This window comes from Vigna unguiculata, chromosome 11 (genome assembly GCF_004118075.2).
Source record: "Vigna unguiculata cultivar IT97K-499-35 chromosome 11, ASM411807v1, whole genome shotgun sequence".
Taxonomy (NCBI): domain Eukaryota; kingdom Viridiplantae; phylum Streptophyta; class Magnoliopsida; order Fabales; family Fabaceae; genus Vigna; species Vigna unguiculata.
Genome location: NC_040289.1, coordinates 2,516,619 through 2,538,544, shown reverse-complemented (window position 1 = coordinate 2,538,544; position 21,926 = coordinate 2,516,619). Strand labels below are relative to the sequence as shown.

The window sequence follows — 21,926 nt, the reverse complement described above, 5'->3', positions numbered from 1 at the left end:
ATTCATTCCTGAATGATATTATAGCTTAACGACAAAATGGTCCTGATTTATTGGTAAATTACTGCTTAAAATTAAATTTTAATGAGAAAATGGTCCAACAAAGCTTAATAGCAGGAACATAGTTATTAGAATCTTATGACTCATGTTACGTGATTAGTGTAACTGTATACTCTGTTTCTGCATACTCATGCTATTGTTCTGTCTAAACGGTGGTTTTATCTCTTCTTTCAGTATATAGAGTTTCTTCTTGCTATATAAAGATGTTCTCTTCTTTTTTTTCTCTTTTTTCATGTCTTCTTCTTCCGCTGCTTTACATCAAGAATCCCTTTTTATCTTAGTTTTGGTAAATCTTATTTTTATTGGATTTGATAGTCAATAGAATACATACAGAATTATGTAAAACTCTGTGAAAACTAAAAACTAAAAAAATAACAAAATTTGTTTCTAACTTATTCATGCACTTCTTGGATGGGTCTGCTCCACCATTAAAATTCAACAACCGAACCGAAGATGCTCATAACAACATCATTAGCGTCACCTCCCTTAATCGTGAACAACATGATCAACTTGCTGTAGCATGTTAGTGTCCATGACAACATCGATTTTCACCAAGATGGTGGGTCTTGTGTTAAGAATTTAAGTGTGAGTTTAAATCCTACGATCTCTTATGTCCAAACAATTTTAAAATCTTGAATGCTCTTGATTGGCTACTCTTTCAAGCTAATTCCATAGAAACAGTGTTCAGTAATTAGATGACAGCAATGCAGATTGTAAGACTTTAAGAATGTACTAAACATAAGCATCCTCATCCAACTTCAAAAGAGAATATCTACAATAAGACATTAAAAAGACAAACAGTTATTGCGTATGAAAAAAGTGGTGAACTCGAGACTAAAATATTTGCACTAGACAAGATCGTATTTCAAATGCTTCAAAGACAATGTGGAGAATTGGTACCTGTCGACAATGTAAGCTTATGAGAATTGGAGCTTTAGTATTTTCCAACTTCTACTTCGTCTTTTACGTTTACTTTCGTTATCAACCCATATGGTTTTAATGTAAGCAATTTTTTTGTCGGTCTTCACCTTCTTGTTTGTTGCAGGGCTATTTGAGCAACGGACAGTCTTTAATTTCGAGTTCTGAAATGGATTCGGGCAGGCCCTCCTCTGGCAAGCATTGGAGTATTGGACAATTATAAAGACTCAATCTCTGAAGAGAGGAGAGGTGACAGAGACCCCTGTAGTCCAGTTTCTTAAGATTTGGACAATTATCTATGCTTAGCTTAGTAAGAGAGGGTGGGAGCAAACCTTCATCCGGAAAACACTCCAAATCCACCTTATGAATATACAAGGATTTTAGGGAAGGGTTGGTTCCCCAAGCCCCCTTTAGTGAGGCAACAAGTTTGAAGCAATTCAAGAGAAACATCACATTTAGATTTGATGGCAAACATCCCTCAGAAAACTCCACTTCTGCACAGTCAAATATGAACAAGTTATTAAGTGATGGAAGTAGGGAAGACATGCGTTTAGGCATTGATTTCAATTTCTCCAGTCCCACAATCCGAAAGGACTCTAGCTGAGGTGCAAATAGTCCTTCATTGGAAAATGATTCAAATTCAGAGCATTTTATAATTTCCAAAAGCTTCAAATGACTATGAGGATGCTCCTGCGGTATAACTTGTAGGTTACAACTGTTAGAGGAAGAGGTGATATTTAGAAGAGAGAACTCAAATTTCCTTGATTGAAAATGCCAAGTACAATGAGGTATTTATAGGAGCTAATGGAGAGATCTAGACTCATTTCTAGGAGCTTCTCTAATTAATGCTCCACTATGAAATTTTCTACATCCTTCATTAATTAGGACATTCTAGAATTTCTAGACCTTACTTAGGGAAACTAAGAGACTTCTAGATAATTCTTTATTTCAAATTACAATTAACATTTCTCCCCCTTAATTTGAAATCTTCTTTTGCACACCAATATTTGCTCTTAGCCTTTGAAAATCTTCAAACTTTAATGGCTTCGTGAAGATATCTGCAACTTGATCTTGAGTCTTGACATACTTGAGCTCCACCTCTTTTCTAGAAATACATTCTCTTATGAAATGATACCTTGTGTCTATATGCTTGCTTCGATCATGAAACACCGGATTCTTTGCTAGTGCTTGTGCAGACTTGTTATCTACGCATATCTCCGTAGCTTCCACTTGAGGTAAATGAAGTTCTTTCAATAATCTCCTTAGCCAAATCGCATGACAAGTGCATGAAGTTGCTGCCACATATTCTGACTCACATGTTGAAAGTGTGACAATGGGTTGTTTCTTTGAACTCCATGAGAAAGCACATCCTCCCATGAAGAATATAAAGCCACTAGTGCTCTTTCTATCATCAATATCTCCGGCATAATCACTATCACAAAATCCATGGAGTTTGAAATCATTAGAAAATGAATAAAATAACCCATAGTCAAGAGTACCTTTTAGATAACGGAGTATCCTCTTAGCAACTTTCATATGAGTAGAAGTGGGAGTCTCCATGAATCGACTCACTACTCCAACTGCATACAAAATATCGGGCCTTGTACATGTTAAGTATCTCAAACTTCCCACGAGGCTTTTGAATAGAGTGGGATTCTCCTTTTCTCCATCTTCAAACTTGGATAGCTTCATCCCACTTTCCATGGGTGTATTCACTGGATTGCAATCAAACATTTTAAATTTCTTCAAGACCTCCTTTGCATAGCATTCTTGAGAAATGAAGATACCTTCCTCCAATTGCTTAACCTCTAGGCCCAAATAGTATGACATGAGCCCTAGGTCTGTCATCTCAAACTCATATGACATCACCTTCTTGAATTCTTCAAACAAGCTTGGATTGCTACCAGTGAATATGAGATCATCCACATAGAGACAAACAATCAAAATATCTTCATTATCAAAAATTTTGATATAGAGAGCATACTCGTTAAGACATCGAACAAAGCCATTATCTTGGAAGTACTTGTCAATGCGACTGTTCCATACCCTTGGTGCTTGCTTTAATCCATACAAAGATCTCTTCAATTTTAGAACCTTATCTTCATGTCCTTCAACCACAAAGCCTGAAGGTTGCTCAATATAGACTTCTTCTTCTAGATAACCATTCAGGAACGCAGACTTCACATCAAGTTGATAAATCTTCCACTTCATTTGGGCCGCCAAAGAAATCAACAAACGGATCGTATCCATGCGAGCGACGGGTGCATAAACTTCATCATAGTCTACTCCATGCTTTTGCTTGTAGCCTTTTACAACTAGTCGTGCTTTGTATCTTTCCACCTCTCCACTAGCATTCTTCTTAGTCTTGTACACCCATTTCACTCCAATTGCTTCATGACCTTTGGGAATAGTTGTTAATTCCCAAGTGTCATTTTTCTCGATTGACTTGATCTCCTCTTCCATGGCATGTCTCCACCTTTTATCTTTCACAGCTTCCTCAAAATTCAATGGCTCACAATCTATTTGAAGGCAATATAATTCTTCAAGATTACACGTGACTTCATCAGACCTCTCATAGATGTCACGTATGTCTCTTGTCTTCCTTGGCCTTTCGCTTGTACTTTCTTCTTCTACATGAGATGTAACAGATGGAGGGGGCGAATGAGGAGGAGTGACATCTTGAATTGCAGTTTCTTGATCTTCTTCCTCTTCTTCAAGATATGGAAGAAAATCGTACATCTTCTCTTCTTGAGCCTCCCAATTCCACACAGCTTCTTCATCAAATTCAACGTCACGACTTACTACCACTTTGCCATTGCTTGGATTGTATAATTTGTAGCCTTTAGATGGAGCATCATAGCCAACAAAGACATATTTGGCACTTCGATCATCGAGCTTTGATCTTTCTTGTTTCGGTACATGGGTGTAAGCTATACTCCCAAAGACACGCAAATGATTAACACTAGGCTTCCTTCCACTCCACGCTTCTTGAGGTGTTTGATCTTTTAGATTGGACGTTGGGGAGCGGTTAGATAAATAGACCGCACAAGAAACAGCTTTAGCCCAAAACTCCTTGGGCATATTTCTAGCTTTCAGCATGCTTCTAGCCATGTTGAGAATGGTTCTGTTCTTCCTCTCGACTACTCCATTTTGCTGTGGCGATCTAGGAACAGTCAATGGACGACGAATTCCATGAGTTGCACAAAATTCATTGAACTCCCTTGAAGTGAATTCTCCTCCACGATCAGATCTCAAAGCTTTGATTTCAAAGCCACTTTCTTTTTCAACAAGAGCTTTGAAATTCTTGAAAGAAGAAAATACTTCTGTCTTTTGTCTGAGAAAATACACCCACGTTTTTCTACTGAAATCATCAATGAAGAGTAAGAAATATTTATTCTTACTGAATGATAGTGGATCGATTGGACCACACACATCGGCATGTACAAGTTGAAGAGGCTTGGTTGCTCTTGAAGCAGCTACTTTTGGAAAGCTTTTCCTCGCATGCTTTCCAAGAAGACACGCTTCACACAATTGGTTAGGACTGTTGATTGCAGGCATCCTTTTCACCATCTCCTTTTCTCCTAAACTTTTAAGAGCTGCAAAGTTTAGGTGTCCAAACCTCATGTGCCAACACCATGCTTTATCTTGCACGTTTACCTTCAAACACTTTGCTTCAATGGTTTTTAGATTCAAGATAAACATTCTATTTCTTGACATGAGCACCTTAGCAATCAAATTTTCATTTTGATCTTTAAGCCACAAACATTTATCTTTCATAAGGATCTCATATCCTTTTTCAAGAAGTTGGCCTAAACTTAAAATATTGCTTTTTAATTTAGGCACATAATAAACATCATTGATCATCTTATGACTGCCATCTTTGGAAGAGATTAGGATTGTACCTTTTCCTTCAATTCTAACTTTGGACGAGTCTCCAAAGGACACATTTCCACTCACATTCTCATTAAGCTCCACAAACTTCTCCTTGTACCCACACATGTGGTTGCTGGCACCATTGTCCAAGTACCACGAACAATTGACATCTTTATCTTCACCTTTTAGGGTTAGCAACAAGGTTGACTCTTCTTCTTCATTAATAAGATTAGCTTTTTCCTCCATTTCATTAAGACGACATTCCCAAGAGAAATGACCAAGCTTATGACAATTGTAACATTCAACTTTAGATTTGTCATACCTTCTTTCGTTTTGAGAATAGCCACGGCCTCTTCCTCTTGCTCTTCCACGGGCTCTTGATGATGAGAAACTCCTTTCTTCATTGTTCGAAGCATTGTTACCATTTCCTCTTCCTCCATATGCATGAACATGTTCTCTTTCTCCACGACCATGACCTCTTCCTCGTCCACGTCCTCGTTGACTCCTAAATCCTCCATTATTCTTCAAAGAAGCTTGAGCTTTAAGGGCTTGCTCCAATGGCTCTTCTTGTCTCCTCTTCATTCTTTCTTCATGAGCTTGTAGAGAACCTTCCAACTCTTCAAGACTCATGGAGTCAAGATCTTTAGATTCCTCAATCACACATACCACATAATCGAACTTTGGAGTCAAGGAACGAAGGATCTTTTCCATCACACGAACATCTTCTATTTTATCTCCATATCTCTTCAATTGATTGACAATTGCCTTTACTCTTGAGCAATAATCCGATATTGATTCGGATTCCTTCATCTTCAAAGCTTCAAAGTCACTCCTTAGTGATTGAAGCCTTATCTTCTTCACTTTATCGACGCCTTGGAGGGATTTTTCCAAGATCTCCCAAGCTTCCTTCGACGTAGTAGCATAGGCAACTTTCTCGAACATATGGTCATCCAAACATTGATGGATGAGAGTAAGGGCTTGTTGATCCTTCTTCCTTGTCTTCAACAAATTCTCCATCTCTTCTTGAGATAAGCTTTCTTCATCTTGAGGCTCTTCATAGCCTTTTTGTACAATATCCCACGCACCTTGAAAGCCTAATAACGCTTTCATGCGAAGACACCATTTTTCATAATTCTCATTCGTAAGACGAGGAAATTGGAAGGTAGTATACCCATTGCTTGCCATCTCTCAACTCTCTCTCTCTCTTTTCTTTTCTCTCAACACTCCTTTTTTCTCTCTCTCAACTCTCTAGATCAAACCTAGCTCTTGATACCACTTTGTTAGAGGAAGAGGTGATATTTAGAAGAGAGAACTCAAATTTCCTTGATTGAAAATGCCAAGTACAATGAGGTATTTATAGGAGCTAATGGAGAGATCTAGACTCATTTCTAGGAACTTCTCTAATTAATGTTCCACTATGAAATTTTCTACATCCTTCATTAATTAGGACATTCTAGAATTTCTAGACCTTACTTAGGGAAACTAAGAGACTTCTAGATAATTCTTTATTTCAAATTACAATTAACAACAACACTCTTCTAATATAAGCTTACGGAGTTTTGGGAACAAATCTAGAGGGAAGGTCTTGAGAGAGTCACAGCCATGTCTGATCTCCAATTCTACAAGGAAATGGTAGCAATGGTTTATGGGAATATTAATGCTCGGACAAGAAGTAATAATCAAGTATTCAAGAGGTGTATCAGATAAGCCTGACCCAATCATATCAACTGATGATGGCTCCATCTTCACATCTTCAATTTCTACAGCCCTTGGAATCCAACCCACAAGTTGGTCGCAATGCTTAATAGTTAGTTCCATTAAATGAGAAAGTTGCTCTGGCAAGTGCCCTTTCAGCTTGGGGCAATTCTTCACAGTAAGTCTTTGAAGATTTGGAAAAGCACCTGGTATGCAATGCCATTCTTCCCATTCCTTCATATCAGTAAAGCTCAATGTTTCCAAGCATGCAAATACAGAACCACTGTTCCCATAAAAATCAGCATCTATCCTTCCTATTGAATCAAGGCCGTCAATTGTCAAGTCCTTAAGAAATGTAAAAAGTCCAAGGGAAGGCAACCATAGGCAATGTTTACAACGCATCAAGACTAAGGACACAACATTTGAGAGGGAATTATCAGATAACCAATTGGGAAATTCTGTACCACAATAGCCATCGATTTTCAACTTCTCCAAATGTTTGGAAGGTTGCAGATTCTCAAGTACTTCTCTTTCTTTTATTGAATCGTCAATGTTCCGCTTCAAATCCCGCTCTAAATGTAGCCCTACAAGATGTGTTTTATTCTTCAAATCCGCTGCCAAGGCATCACAGGGATTCACAATATTTTCAATATTTTTAATTGAGAGCTCTCCATGAAGATCAAGTTCTTCTAGCTGTTGAATGTTGAACTCACTAACATTGTTGCCAACCTCAAAACTACCCATCCATAGTTGAAGATTCTTCAATTCTCCTAAAAGCAGTGGAACCTTTCTTAAAGTAGTTCCCATAAGTTCAAGGAGGCGCAAATTGGTGAGTTCATGCAAAGTCGATGGCAACTCTCCCAAATATAAACAATTGTTCAGCTTTAACACTTTCAAGTTACAGAGTGAGCACGTTGTGTCAGGAAGTCTCTCTATTTTGGTACCTGAGAGGTCTAATAAACGAAGATGTATAAGATTGTCGACAGTGTCAGGCACCTCTTCTATGTTACGACAGAAAGACAAAGATAAGACTCGCAAGAACTTAAAGTTGGAGATCAAATCTTGTATTGACATCCTACAATACCCATGTATGGTCAAAAATGTCCGTAGCCCTTTAGCATCGGATAAACTCCTAAACTCACGATATTCAAAAGGATCCTCCATAGTTGAAAAATGACGGGTTGTCTTTGGTACTCGTTCTGCTTTATCAACTCCCAACCTGAAACACACTTCACCAGAAACATATTTGGCCAAATCATTAACAAAGTCGTGCATGACAAAACGTGTTTCATCGGATATAATTGATTGTTGAAAGAATGACCTTGATAACAGATCATTGAAGTATTGTTCACCTACTTCATGAGACTTACTTTGTTGAGAGCAATGTAGAAAATTTTGAGCCATCCATAGCAGAATTAAGCTCTCCTTCTCAAACTCATAGTTTTTGGGGAATAACGCACAATAAGCGAAACATCTCTTGAGATGAGAAGGGAGATGGTAATAGCTCAACAACAAAGTGGGAATGATTTTACTATACCATATGTTGCTTCTCAATACACCTTCCCAATCTGAAACAGTTGACTTTGAGTGTAAAAGAGATCCTACCGTTTCAAGGGCTAGAGGCAATCCTTTGCACTTTTCAACTATCTTCATGCCAATCTCCTTCATCTTAGAATTCAACTTAGAGTTATCATCTTGCACTGCATGTTTAGCAAAAACTTTCCAACTGTGATTTTCTCGTAATTGCTTTAGTTGGTGTATAGTGTTTGACTCCATGGTAGAAGCTACTTTGCTACTGCGTGTTGTGACAAGAATTTTACTTCCCTTAGCCCCATACTTAAGAGGAGTTTGCAATGATTTCCATTGGTCTCTGTCTTCGTTCCAGACATCATCCAGAACGAGGAGAAACTTCCTTCCAGTCAACTTTTCTTTCAATTTTCCATGAACCATTTCCAGGTCTTCACTATCATCTTTTGATTTAGTGAAAGCCCTAATAATTGCTTTTGATACCTTCAAAACATCAAAATCATCAGAAACCCAAACCCAAACCTTTTCATCAAATCGAGCTTCCTTAATCTTTGGGTCGTTAAATATATGTTGAGCTAGTGTGGTCTTACCCATCCCACCCATACCCACTATAGAAAGTATTGACAGCCTATTATCATTGGGGTTAGATGTCAGCCAACTAAATATCATTTCTTTGTTGTACTTGAACGAAATTTCCACCAACTTTAGTGAATCATAATGACAAAATATCATTTTCCTTTATTAGTCTATTTCGGTGGCTTTCTTTCTTTATGAATAAAGAAACCCAAGAAACTTATATATTTTCTTCACAATGGCTTAACTTCAATCAATAGCTCTTGTTGACTCTTTACACGAATTGATGTTTCAATCTCTATTTTACATTTTTGTTTTTCTCAACTTAATTACAATTTCTTCTTTCTTCGTTTTAGTTATTCTTTTTATTTATACAGTGACAGTGTTGAATCCGTCATGATTCTTTCGTCTTTTATATTTCTCGAGCTAGCTAAAATTTATTTAGCAAGGTTCAACATCTTATAAAAATAACAAATCAATAAATATCTTACATATACTAAAACCAAAATTCCTTATTATATTAAAATAATGACGGAATTTGTGTGAGGAGGATAAAAGTTAAAGCCTTAATACGTTTTTTTTTTCTTTTAATATATATATATATATATATATATATATATATATATATATATATATATATATATATAATTGAATTTATTCATAAAGTGTGAAAACTTGTTGGAAAGAGACATTTTTAGAAAATAATATTTTTATAAAGATTGTAAATTGTTTTATAAAAATTTAAATTTAAATTTATAAGAAATCAAACAAACTTAAAATCAATCAACCGAGGGTTAAAACATGATAATATTAGCTTTAAAAAACACGAAGAACATTCTAAAACATTGAAAAACAGCACAAACTGAAACTAGAAAGAGACAACAAATTGTAACCTATGAACATAAAATAAAAGAGGGTGTGAAAACAATGGTTGAGGTAAGTTTTAGTCCTTTTCTTCTTCAATTTCTCATAATCCGTTCATCAAAATTCCAAACCGCTCAGCGGTATACTCCGTCATGTCATGCTACTATTTCTTTTAAAATTCCAAATCAAGACAACATCATAACATATTTTCATAACATCTAACTTATACTCAACCCAGTACAATATAAAATAGATGCATAAACAATTACGAAATTTTGACTGAGAAAACGACTTTTTCTATCTAGATCGTTTTGAAAATAGTGGACATGATATTATCGATCTTGTATTATGTGTGTGCTAGAAAAGGTGTGAATTTAAGTTCAGGAAAAATAAAAATAAAACTTATATATACCACCTCAAAAGATTTGAATTTTTTTTTTCAAAAGATTTATAAAATATTTCAAGAATATTTTAATAGATTATACTGTGTAATAATTGATTATCATCATGACGATAATTGATTATTGTCAACACAATATATTCCAAAGTAATGTTTTTCTTTCAGTCAATTATCTTTCTAAATAATCAATTAGGTTTTGATTTGATCTCTTTTTTAAAAAGTTCTAAAATTTGTGTTAGATCCTATAAAATAACTTTTGCAAGGCTTGTACAAGACACTTTTGTAAGATGTTCTGATATGCTTATCTATAATATTGGAAGTTAATTTTAATTATGTTGTGCTTTGCATTAACAATGTATGCGCGGACATTTGCTTAGAAAATGGTGTATGGAAGAAATATGGTGCTTTTGGGTCGATGGAATCATGCAAATTAATGAAATGCATTTGTTTTCCAGTAATAAAATCAATTTTTACTGTTTTAAGGCCATGCAATATGAATCAAACAACAATTATCTTTTAAAAGAAAATTTCTCATGCTGTTAAAATAAAACTCCAGTTATCACAAAATACATGTAGTTAAAATTGGAAAGGACATAGACATCTAAAAGCGTGAAGAATTTTTGAATTTAGCAAAACTTTCAGATTTTTCCCCCTTCACCATTTTCTATGTTTCCCCAAATACAAGCATTGCCATTCACTTTCAAAAGTAAGTATCAATCAATAATAGAAATTTTTGCACGTACAACATAACATTTAAGACACGAAAGTTGATGCGTGAAGAAAGTTGCACGTATCTTTCTTTCAGAAATAACTACTATTCTAGATACATCATGGCTTCGTCATTGATGTTTACATCTTCGTGATCAACCCATATGGTTTTAATGTGAGCAATTTTTTCCCAGTCTTCACCTTCTAGTTTCTTGCAGCGCTGTTTGAGCACAGGACAATTTCTAATTTCGAGATCTGAAATAGACTTGGGCAAACCCTTCTCTGGCAAGCATTGGAGTAAAGGACAATCAAAAAGATCCAATTTTTCAAGAGAAGAGAGGTGACAGAGACCCTTGTAGTCTAGTTTTTCAACATTTTGACAATTGTCTATGATTAGGTGAGTAAGAGAGAGTGGGAGCAAACCTTCACCCGGAAAAAACTCCACATCAACTTTTCCAATAGAAAGGATTTCTAGGGAAGGATTGGTTCCCCAAACCCCCTTTAGTGCAGCAACAAGTTTGGAGCAATTCTGAAGACGCATTTCCATTAGATTTGATGGCAAACATCCCTCAGGAAACTCAACTTCTGGACAGTTGAATATCGACAGATTATTAAGAGATGGAAGGAGGGAATTCATGTGTTTAGGCATTGATTTCAGTTTCTCCGATCCTTCAATCCAAAATCTCTGTAGCTGAGGTGCTAATAGTCCTTCTGTGGGAAATGATTCAAATTCAGAGCAGTTACGAATTGTCAGACTCTCCAAATGACGATGCAGGTGCCCCTGTGATATCATTTGTAGGTTACGACACTCGTGTAATGTAAGCATGCGGAGTTTTGGGAACAAATCTAGAGGCAAGGTCGTGAGAGAGTCACAACCATGTGTGATCACCAATTGTGCAAGGGAATGGTAGCAATGGTTTATGGGAATAGTCATGCCAGGACAAAAAGCAATAATCAAGCACTCAAGAGGTGTATCAGATACGAGGGACTCAATCATATCAACTGAAGATGGCTTCATCTTCACATCTTCAATTTCTACCGCCCTGGGAATCGAAGCCACAAGTTGTTTGCAGCACTTAATTGTTAGTTCCTTTAAATGAGAATGTTGCTCTGGCAAGTGCCCTTTTAGTTTGGGACAATGCTCCACAGAAAGACGTTGCAGACTTGGAAAAGCACCCGTCATGCATTGCCATTCTTCCCATTCCTTCATATTAGTAAAACTCAATGTTTCCAAGGATGCAAAGGCATGAGAGCTCTTCCCGTAAAAATCAGCATCTATACTCCTCATCCAATTAAGGCCTTCGACTGTCAAGTGCTTCAGAAATTTCAGAAGTCCAAGGGAAGGCAACCATAGACAATATTTGCAACGCTTCAAGGTCAGGGACACCATATTCAAGAGACAATTATCAGATAACCAACGTGGGAATTGTGTGCCATTGTAGCCTTGGATTGACAAGTCCTTCAAATGTATGGAAGGTTGCAAATTCTCAAGTACTTCTCTTTCTTTTATTGAATCGTCATTGTTCCTTCTCCATTCTAAATGTATCCCATGAAGATGTGTTTTATTCTTGAAATTCGCTGCCAATGCATCACAGGGATTCACGATATTTTCAAGATTTGTGATTGACAGCTCTCCATGAAGATCAAGTTCTCTCAGTTGTTGAATACCAAACTCAAAACTATTCATCTGATGAACGTTTGGCAAGTGAACCAATCGTTAATGTAGTAATAAAATATCGTCCTCTGGGATTGACTTGTTGAATACTAGATTCCTAACTTACGTAATTTTGAGAAATTGTGAATCAAGATAATTGTAAGCAAAAAATTTATAACAAAAACTTTAATCAAGAGAAGAATCGTTAGAGGATTGATTTCGTACTTTTTCCTATAAAATTCTACTCCTTTTCAATTGATGCAAGTAATGTAATCATCCACTCGAGTTTACCGAGAGCTGTTTTACCCCTAATTCCTTAGCGAGTAAAATCTATTTATTGAACTCGAACCCCCAATTCCTTAGGCCAGTTTACAAAAATTCAATAAAATCATGAAAAATCATTAATCGTCTCTATTGCAAACTAATTAGATACGCCCAATTTCCCAATTGTGACATAATCTAACCTGTCTTGTTTATAATCGCAAGCAATCCCCAATTTCCCAATTGTGAAATTGCTCATAAATAAACGATAAAACCATAAACAGAGCACTGAGATGAAGAGCATTAACAAAACATCAAATGTAAAGAGTAGAACCTATAATCCAAAGTCTTACATCAATCCTCCAACAAAATGAAATTAGTTCTGCATACTGAAAATAAAAATTCTCAACGGTAGCCAAAACAGATGAAAAACAAGAGCAGGAAGAAGGAGAGGTTTTTCTTCGTGAACGCTCCCCTTTTATATTTCCTCCACGTTCCTCTTTGCTGAGATCCCTTTCTCTCTCCTCCAACCGTTTCCCCATATCTCTCCTCTTATATTTTCTTTTTCTTTTAAATCTTTTTGAGTCCACGTAATCTACAGTTTTTCTCGCTAGAAAAACCACAGGTCGTGGAAAAATCCACCAGGCACCTGTGGAACAAACTGTTTTGAAACTTGCATCTTCTGAAGCCACATCCACAAGTCGTGGAAGACTCCACCAGGCACTTGTGGAACATACTGTTTTGCGTCTAACTTACTCCTTTCATACCTATTTACACAAACAACACACCAATCCAAATGTATGATCCGAAACTAGATAATGCATGATGAAATGAGTCTAATAATGCACAAATGAATAAAAATGTCCTAAACTAATGCATGAATATATCTATATATGATATGCTCATCAATTTCTCCCAAGCTTAAACATTTGCTTGTCCTCAAGCAAAGAACATGTAATGAAACAACAGAATTAATGCAAACAGAATGATGCTGAGTTGGTATCTAAACTCAAATCTAAATTCATCCAAAAATATTCTAGATACACACATTCCACATATGTTGGGTCCCTAAGTGCAATTCAATCAATGAGTAAAGACACAAGACACTAAGGAGGAGAATATTTGATGTGGTTTTAAAGTTCTCTGCAAAAAGATATCTTCTTAGGTTTCTAGCCTAGAAAACACTTACCTGCTAACCAAGCATGGATCATCCACTCAAATGCTTTGCACTTACCACACCAGTCTCAAAGGAGTGTCTCTTTTCCCAGTAACTAACAGTCTCAAAGGGATGTCCATTTCACTTATTATTATTATTAATTATACTCTCCTTTTTTTTCTTTTCTTTTCTCTTTTTTTTATATTGTGAAATTGACAGACATTTCTCCAGTGACCAAATGCAGTGAGTGTCACCTTAGAAACCCAAAAAGAACCTCTTAAAGTCTATCACTCAAAAATTATCTTCCTTACATGTCAAGTGTCAAACCCTCTTCTTGTGTAGTGTGTGAGTTCCCCAACAATTATCTAATGTGCTTCTCCAAATATAATTGAATAAACTTAGACTTGAGTTAGATTTATTTTTATGCTATGCAAATGAAATGCAACAACTAACAAGCAAGTGACCCTCCCAAGCTTAGATGTTTAAGTTGTCCCCAACATAAACAAAATAATTAAGAATAGAAGGGATAAAACTCACAAAATTACTGGTGGTGGAACCGGTGCATTGTTGCCGACGTTGAAAGTAGCTTTGCTTGTGAACTGACGAGGTTGTTGATACTTTAAAATTGCCAAAATCTGCAACCCATGGCAAAGTATTAATAACTAGCAACTCCTCATCTAGAAACACCACTAAAATAGGTTGAACATCTTGTTCATCTTCATTAAACTTCAGTCTTGAAAGGTAATCAGTTATCAAATAATGTTTCCCTTGCTTATCTCGGATTTCCATGTCAAACTCTTGCATTAAGAGATTCCAATGGATTGATCGTGGCTTGACATCCTTAGATGTCCCTTCACCTCCACCTTCACTCTTGTTTTGGTCTATTCTTCTTGTAGTACTGAGCAATGGCTTAAGAACTTCTAGTTGATGTGCGTATTGAACCACCTCTTCATCACTCACTTCTACAAGTAACTCCTTTGCTTGCCTACCTGACAACAAAGTGAGCTCTAATGGACTCTTTCTCCCATAATTATCCATTTCTTTAAACACCAGAGACTTAATAGTTTCAGCTCGGAAACAATCCTCCTTTTCCACCTTGTGTTTCATTGCTTCATTTATGGAAAATGTGACTTTATCATCAGCCACTCTTAACATCAACTTGCCTTGTTGTACATCTATCAATGCTCTTCCTGTGGCTAAGAATGGTCTTCCCAATATAATTGGAACTTTAGTATCTTCTTCCATGTCAAGGACCACAAAATCAGCTGGAAAGATAAATTTATCCACCTTTACTAAGACGTCCTCCACTACTCCATATGGATAAGTCACTGAACGGTCCGCCAATTGGAGAGTTATCATAGTAGGCTTCACTTCTCCAATACCCAACCTTTTAAAAATGGATAAAGGCATCAAATTAATGCTTGCTCCAAGATCACACAATGCTTTACTCACCATTATATTTCCAATCTCACATGGAATCACAAAGCTTCCTGGATCCTTCAACTTGGGAGGTAATTTTTGTTGAATTATTGCACTGCACTCCTCTGTGAGCATTATGGTTTCATCTTCTTGCAGCTTCCTCTTCCTAGACAACAAATCCTTCATAAATTTCGCATAGCTTGGCATTTGTTCCAATGCCTCTGCAAATGGGATATTTATATGAAGTTTCTTAAAGACATCAAGAAATCTTGCAAATTGTTTCTCTTTATCTTTCTTCTTCAACCTTTGAGGAAATGGAATTGTAGGAACATATTCTCTCGTTTTACCTTTTTCACTCTCTTCATTTTTTTCTCTCTCACTCTTCTCCTCACACTTCTCTTCACAATTTTTCCGCTCGTTTTTTTCATTCTCTTTTACAATGCCATCTCCTTGTGCATTTTTCTCGCTACTCACCTCACTCTTTTTCTCATTTTCAACCAACCTCCCACTCCTCAATTGAATTGCCTTACATTGCTCCTTTGGGTTTGGAACGGTGTCACTGGGAAACGTTCCAGGAGGCCGCTCCGAAATTTGTCGTGAAAGTTGACCAATTTGATTCTCCAACTTCCGGATCGAAGCTTCCTGATTCTTGAAATTAGTCCTTGTCTCATTCATAAAATTAGAAGTTTGCTCCACAAATGTTGAGGTTTGCACAGTTAATTTCTCCACAGCACTCTCCAACGTAGAAATCTTGTTTCCTTGGTTACTAGATTGTGCTTGATATTGATAAGGAGGCCTTGGTTGATTGGGTTGATTTGAACCACTCCAAGGTGTATTTGGTGGGCTCCTCCAATTTGAAAAATTAGAAGAAAACTGATTTTGTTGTTGTCCCATTGCATTCATTTGCGCCTCTTGTTGAGTTACTTGACACTCACCATTTTGATGCATTCCTCCACAAAAATCACATAGTAGAGGCGTTGTATTAACTGCTTTTGCTTGCATATTCCCCAACTTCTGCGTCAACTCGGTAATTTGTTGTGTTAACAACTTGTTTTGGGCAAGGATAGCATCCAAGGTATTAACCTCTAACACTCCAGCTTTTCTATTTTGTCGGTCAAACTGCATATTCATTGTATTACTTGCCATTAACTCCAAAGTCTCCAAAGCTTCCTCTGGTGTTTTCAAATTGAACGATCCTCCACTTGCTGCATCCAGAATTGCTTTAAAAGATGGTACAAGACCATTATAGAATATTTGGACTTGCAACCAATCTGGTAAAGCATGATGTGGACATTTCCTCAGTAACTCCTTGTACCTTTCCCAAGCCTCGTACAACGATTCAGTTTCTTGTTGCACAAAAGTAGTGATTTCATTCCTCATTCTCGCTGACTTGGATGGAGGAAAGTATTTGGTTACAAATTTTGTAGCCATATCTTCCCATGTACAAATACTACCTTGAGGTTGTGTATGAAGCCAGCTTTTAGCTTTATCCCTTAACGAGAAAGGAAAAAGCCTCAAGCGGATCGCATCATCTGAAACTCCATTAATCTTCAAGGTGTCACAAATGGCCAGAAAATTCTCCAAATGAGAATTAGGATCCTCTGAACCTGCACCTCCAAATTGATTCTGCTGGATGACTTGTAATAGTGCCGGCTTGATTTCAAAATTGTTGGCTTGAATAGGAGGTCTCACGATGCTCCCTTGGTAATTATTTGTATTTGGCATCGAGTAGTCAAGCAAAGTCCTCCTCGTAGGTTGTTCCTCAGCCATTGTTGATATGTGCTCCTTCTTATCAATTGATGGCCCTGCTTTTCTTTCTTGCTTCTTCTTTCTTGCGATACTCCTATTGTGTCTAGCAGTACGTTCAATTTCTGGGTCAAAAAGCAAGATTTTTTCTGCAACTGTACCTCGCATAAACACTTAATAGACACAAGATTCTAACAACAAAATCACGTGAAAACAACTAACAACAAACAAGATAATTAAAACAGGAAAAAAAAAAACAAACTGAAAACACAAACAATTTTAAATAACTAAAAATTAAAACTCAAATCTCAAGCAAATTAGATCACTAATATCAACAGAAAAATCAATCCCCGGCAACGGCGCCAAAAACTTGATGAACGTTTGGCAAGTGAACCAATCGTTAATGTAGTAATAAAATATCGTCCTCTGGGATTGACTTGTTGAATACTAGATTCCTAACTTACGTAATTTTGAGAAATTGTGAATCAAGATAATTGTAAGCAAAAAATTTATAACAAAAACTTTAATCAAGAGAAGAATCGTTAGAGGATTGATTTCGTACTTTTTCCTATAAAATTCTACTCCTTTTCAATTGATGCAAGTAATGTAATCATCCACTCGAGTTTACCGAGAGCTGTTTTACCCCTAATTCCTTAGCGAGTAAAATCTATTTATTGAACTCGAACCCCCAATTCCTTAGGCCAGTTTACAAAAATTCAATAAAATCATGAAAAATCATTAATCGTCTCTATTGCAAACTAATTAGATACGCCCAATTTCCCAATTGTGACATAATCTAACCTGTCTTGTTTATAATCGCAAGCAATCCCCAATTTCCCAATTGTGAAATTGCTCATAAATAAACGATAAAACCATAAACAGAGCACTGAGATGAAGAGCATTAACAAAACATCAAATGTAAAGAGTAGAACCTATAATCCAAAGTCTTACATCAATCCTCCAACAAAATGAAATTAGTTCTGCATACTGAAAATAAAAATTCTCAACGGTAGCCAAAACAGATGAAAAACAAGAGCAGGAAGAAGGAGAGGTTTTTCTTCGTGAACGCTCCCCTTTTATATTTCCTCCACGTTCCTCTTTGCTGAGATCCCTTTCTCTCTCCTCCAACCGTTTCCCCATATCTCTCCTCTTATATTTTCTTTTTCTTTTAAATCTTTTTGAGTCCACGTAATCTACAGTTTTTCTCGCTAGAAAAACCACAGGTCGTGGAAAAATCCACCAGGCACCTGTGGAACACCCTGTTTGTATCCTCCAATTCACTGCACCAAACCACAGGTCGTGGAAAAATCCACCAGGCACCTGTGGAACAAACTGTTTTGAAACTTGCATCTTCTGAAGCCACATCCACAAGTCGTGGAAGACTCCACCAGGCACTTGTGGAACATACTGTTTTGCGTCTAACTTACTCCTTTCATACCTATTTACACAAACAACACACCAATCCAAATGTATGATCCGAAACTAGATAATGCATGATGAAATGAGTCTAATAATGCACAAATGAATAAAAATGTCCTAAACTAATGCATGAATATATCTATATATGATATGCTCATCATCATCCATACTTGAAGATTCTTCAACTTTCCTAGAAGTGGTGGAACCTTTCTTAAATAAGTTCCCATAAGTTCAAGGCGGCGCAAATCGGTGAGCTCATGCAAATTCGAGGGCAGCTCCTCCAAAAGGTAACAATGATTCAGCTTCAACACTTGCAAGTTACAAAGTAAACACGTTGAGACGGGAAGTATGTCTATGTAAGTACCAGAAAGGTCTAATGAACGAAGATGTATCAGATTGCTTATAGTGTCTGGCACCTCTTTTAATTTTGTAGCAGAAAGATTTAATAAACAGAGATGTACCAGATCGCCTATAGTGTCAGGCACCTCTTCTATGTTTGAATTCGAAAGGTCTAATAAATGGAGATGTATGAGATTGCCTATACTCTCAGGCACCTCTATACTATCATGCACCTCTTCTGTATCATTTGTGTAAGACACAGATAAGTTTCTTAAGAACTTAAAGTTGGAGATTAACTCTTGCATTGACATCCCAATACCCCCGTTTATGGACAGAAATGTTCGTAGTCCTTTAGCCTCGCATAAACTCTTAAACTCATGATATATAACAGGATTCTCCTTAGTTGAAAAGTGACGGGTTGTCTTTGGTATTCGTTCTTCCTTATCAACTCCCAACCTGAAACATACTTCACCAGAAACATATTTGGCCAAATCATTGAGAAGGTCGTGCATGATAAAATATCTTTCGTTGAAAATAATTGACTTTTGAAATAACGACCTTGATAACAGATCGTTGAAGTACTGTTCACCTACTTCTTCTTGAGACTTACTTTGCTCAGAGCAATGTAGAAAATTTTGAGCCATCCATAACAGAATTAAGCTCTCCTTGTCAAATTCATGGCCCTTGGGGAACAACGCACAATAAGCGAAACATCTCTTGAGATGAGAAGGGAGATGAAAATAGCTCAACAGCAAAGCAGGGATGATTTTACTATCTTTTATGGGTAAGTCCCATATGTTGCTTCTCAATACACCTTCCCAATCTGAAACAGATGACTTTGAGTGTAAAAGAGATCCTACCGTTTGAAGGGCTAGAGGCAATCCTTTGCACTTTTCAACTATCTTCATGCCAATCTCCTTCAACTCAGAATTCAACGTAGAACTATTATCTTTCACTGAATGTTTAGCAAAAACTTGCCAGCTGTGATCTTCTCGTAATTGCTCTAGTTGGTGTATTTTGCTTGACTCCATGATAGAAGCAACATTGCTATTGCGAGTCGTGACAAGAATTTTACTTCCCATAGCCCCATATTTAAGAGGAGTTTGTAATGATTTCCACAGGTGTTGGTCTTCGTTCCAGACATCATCCAGAACGAGGAAAAACTTCCTTCCTGTCAATTTTTCTTTCAATTTTCCATGAACAATTTCTATGTCTTCACTGTCATCTTTTGATTTTGTGAAAGCCCCAATAATGGCTTTTGATACTTTCAAAACATCAAATTCATCAGAAACACAAACCCAAGCCTTTTCATCAAATCCAACTTCCTCAATCTTTGGGTCATTGAATACATGTTGTGCAAGTGTGGTTTTACCCATCCCACCCATACCCACAATAGAACATATTGACAACTTATTATCATTGGTGTTAGATGTCATCATCCAACTAAAGATCATTTCTTTGTCCTCGTCTCTACCATATATAATATCTTCAGCCACCAACGATGTTGATTCAACTTTTTTCTCTGACACTTCATTACCCAACCCAGTTCTAACACCACTAGAAATTTTGAAATCTTAAACAATCTTTTGGTTCAAAATAGATTCTAGATCGTCTAGGACGTCTTTCATCTTGGATTCAAAACTGCGTACCTTGCTAGGAGTGGTCTTGAAGTCAACCTTCAACTCAGTTTTGGAGAATTCATAATTTATTTGCTCCAACAGATCCTCTGCATCATATAAGGCATCTCTAACCTCATCAAGCCATTCTTTGACCAATGAATTACTGAACTGCTTTTGTTCTGCATCATCAATCACAGCATTAACGTCCATCAACTTCCTCTTCAACTTCTTCAGCAACTTTTCATCGAGATCCCTCTGGCGGAAGTAGCCCAGAACTTGATGTGAATCCAGCTTGTCAAATAGCAGCTGAAGAACAACACCAAAAAGAGCACCACCAAGTGTTTCTAGGACCGGCATGGTTGGAAAGGAAGTGGCGAAATCAAAGAGATGAAAGGATTGTGAAAATCGTAAGTGCAGCGAATGAGGGACTAACAAAAGGCAATGAGTGAATATTTTGTTGGAGCATATCAACTTTGCTTTACTTAGTTTTTTTTTTTACTCCAACGAAATTTCTAAGTAGTCTATTTCGGTAGTTACCTGTTACATCATGATTATTAAATAGGTCCACTTCCCCTTTCAATTTTGAAACTGTATAATAGAAAACCACGACATTTTATAATTTTATCAATTTTAAATTTCTGTTTTTATTTATTTACTTGGTCTGACCATTCCTAATATTTTTCTATGTAGATAGGGTTAAATCAGTTCATTATTATGTCTACTTTTATATTTTCTATTTCAACTTTGTTTAGAAAATTATGTTAATGATATTAAATGTATCAAATAAATAAAGTGGTTAGCTATACAAAAATTAACGTTCCTAATTATATGCTGCTATTAGAGTTAAAGTTACATTAATATTTAAAATTAACGTTCACAATGCAATTTGTCACTAGAGAACTCTCTGCCACTTGTCATTAAAATCCCTCTTTTGAAGTAACAAGAAGACGAAACCATATTGGGCGCCGAAGTATAAGGAACCACAATCTCTCTGACAAGTCTTTTCTCAGCTCGTAATTGGAGTGAAATTATTATTGTAATTTGAAATACAAAAATATCAACAATTACTCTTGAGTTTCTTTAAGTCTACAAAATCTAGAAAATTTATAATTCTAAGGTTTAGAAGATTTTATAGTAGAGTTTCATTAGAAAAACTTTACAAGAGAGTTTAGATCTCTCCATGAAACACCTATAAATATTCCATTGTATTTGTCATTTCCAAGCAAGAAAATTTGAGTTCTCTTTTGTACTTCTCACCTTCCTCTACCAAAGTGGTATTAAGAGCTAGGTTTGATCTAGAGAGTTGAAAGAAAGAAGTAGAGTTGAGAGATGACAAGCAGTAAGTATACTACCTTTTGATTTCCTTGCCTTACGAAAGAAAATTATGAAAAATGGTATCTTCATATGAAAGTGCTACTGATGAAGGAGCTCCTTCCAAGCTATATTACTTAAGCCAAGATGGAGACCTCCAACGAGGATGGTAGTGCATAAGCTATGGAAAAGGGTGGTGAGTGTCTCGGTTTTATGGTGTTTGGGATGGTGAGATGGTGACTCCTCCACCTAGATATACGACTCAAGCAAGGGGAGAGACTATGGTGGTGTTTAGAGTATTCTCAAAAGAAGTTGAGCCAACTCAAGAGGAGGGTGGCAAGAAGAGATCACATGGAAGTTCTAGCCTTTTGGTGACCTAAATGAGTA

At 36.6% G+C, this 21,926-nt stretch overlaps 3 protein-coding genes and 1 non-coding gene across 4 annotated transcripts; 1 reads left to right on the top strand and 3 right to left on the bottom strand.

Moving 5' to 3' along the window:
* Positions 1–319: 319 nt before the first annotated feature.
* On the bottom strand, positions 320–8,718 carry LOC114169497 (putative disease resistance protein At3g14460). The gene is made up of 3 exons (XM_028054668.1): positions 6,380–8,718; positions 958–1,690; positions 320–829 (listed from the first exon to the last, which is right to left on the bottom strand). Exons 1-2 carry the CDS (start codon positions 8,671–8,673, stop codon positions 1,105–1,107), a joined length of 2,880 nt encoding a protein of 959 aa, XP_027910469.1. The 5' UTR covers positions 8,674–8,718; the 3' UTR covers positions 320–829; positions 958–1,104.
* A 1,843-nt stretch (positions 8,719–10,561) lies between these two features.
* LOC114168782 (putative disease resistance protein At3g14460) lies at positions 10,562–20,085 on the bottom strand. The gene is made up of 2 exons (XM_028053728.1): positions 18,435–20,085; positions 10,562–12,302 (listed from the first exon to the last, which is right to left on the bottom strand). Exons 1-2 carry the CDS (start codon positions 20,061–20,063, stop codon positions 10,722–10,724), a joined length of 3,210 nt encoding a protein of 1,069 aa, XP_027909529.1. The 5' UTR covers positions 20,064–20,085; the 3' UTR covers positions 10,562–10,721.
* LOC114170897 lies at positions 16,382–16,488 on the top strand. The gene has a single exon (XR_003601252.1). It is a non-coding gene; the product is annotated as a small nucleolar RNA R71 (small nucleolar RNA).
* A 32-nt stretch (positions 20,086–20,117) lies between the features above and the next one.
* Positions 20,118–20,634, bottom strand: LOC114168783 (putative disease resistance RPP13-like protein 1). Its single transcript, XM_028053729.1, has one exon. It carries the CDS (start codon positions 20,583–20,585, stop codon positions 20,184–20,186), a length of 402 nt encoding a protein of 133 aa, XP_027909530.1. The 5' UTR covers positions 20,586–20,634; the 3' UTR covers positions 20,118–20,183.
* Between the last annotated feature and the right edge of the window lie 1,292 nt (positions 20,635–21,926).

Bases quoted from the DNA above. Each gene is read 5' to 3' on its own strand.
- LOC114169497 (XM_028054668.1), bottom strand. From the start codon at position 8,673: ATGGGTGGGATGGGTAAGACCACACTAGCTCAACATATATTTAACGAC. The intron at 1,691-6,379 runs TTGTTGTTAATT...TTCCTCTAACAG, and splicing joins AAGCTTATATTAGAAGAGTG to TTGTAACCTACAAGTTATAC.
- LOC114168783 (XM_028053729.1), bottom strand. From the start codon at position 20,585: ATGCCGGTCCTAGAAACACTTGGTGGTGCTCTTTTTGGTGTTGTTCTT.
- LOC114168782 (XM_028053728.1), bottom strand. From the start codon at position 20,063: ATGATCTTTAGTTGGATGATGACATCTAACACCAATGATAATAAGTTG. The intron at 12,303-18,434 runs ATGATGATGAGC...AACGTTCATCAG, and splicing joins TGAAGAATCTTCAAGTATGG to ATGAATAGTTTTGAGTTTGG.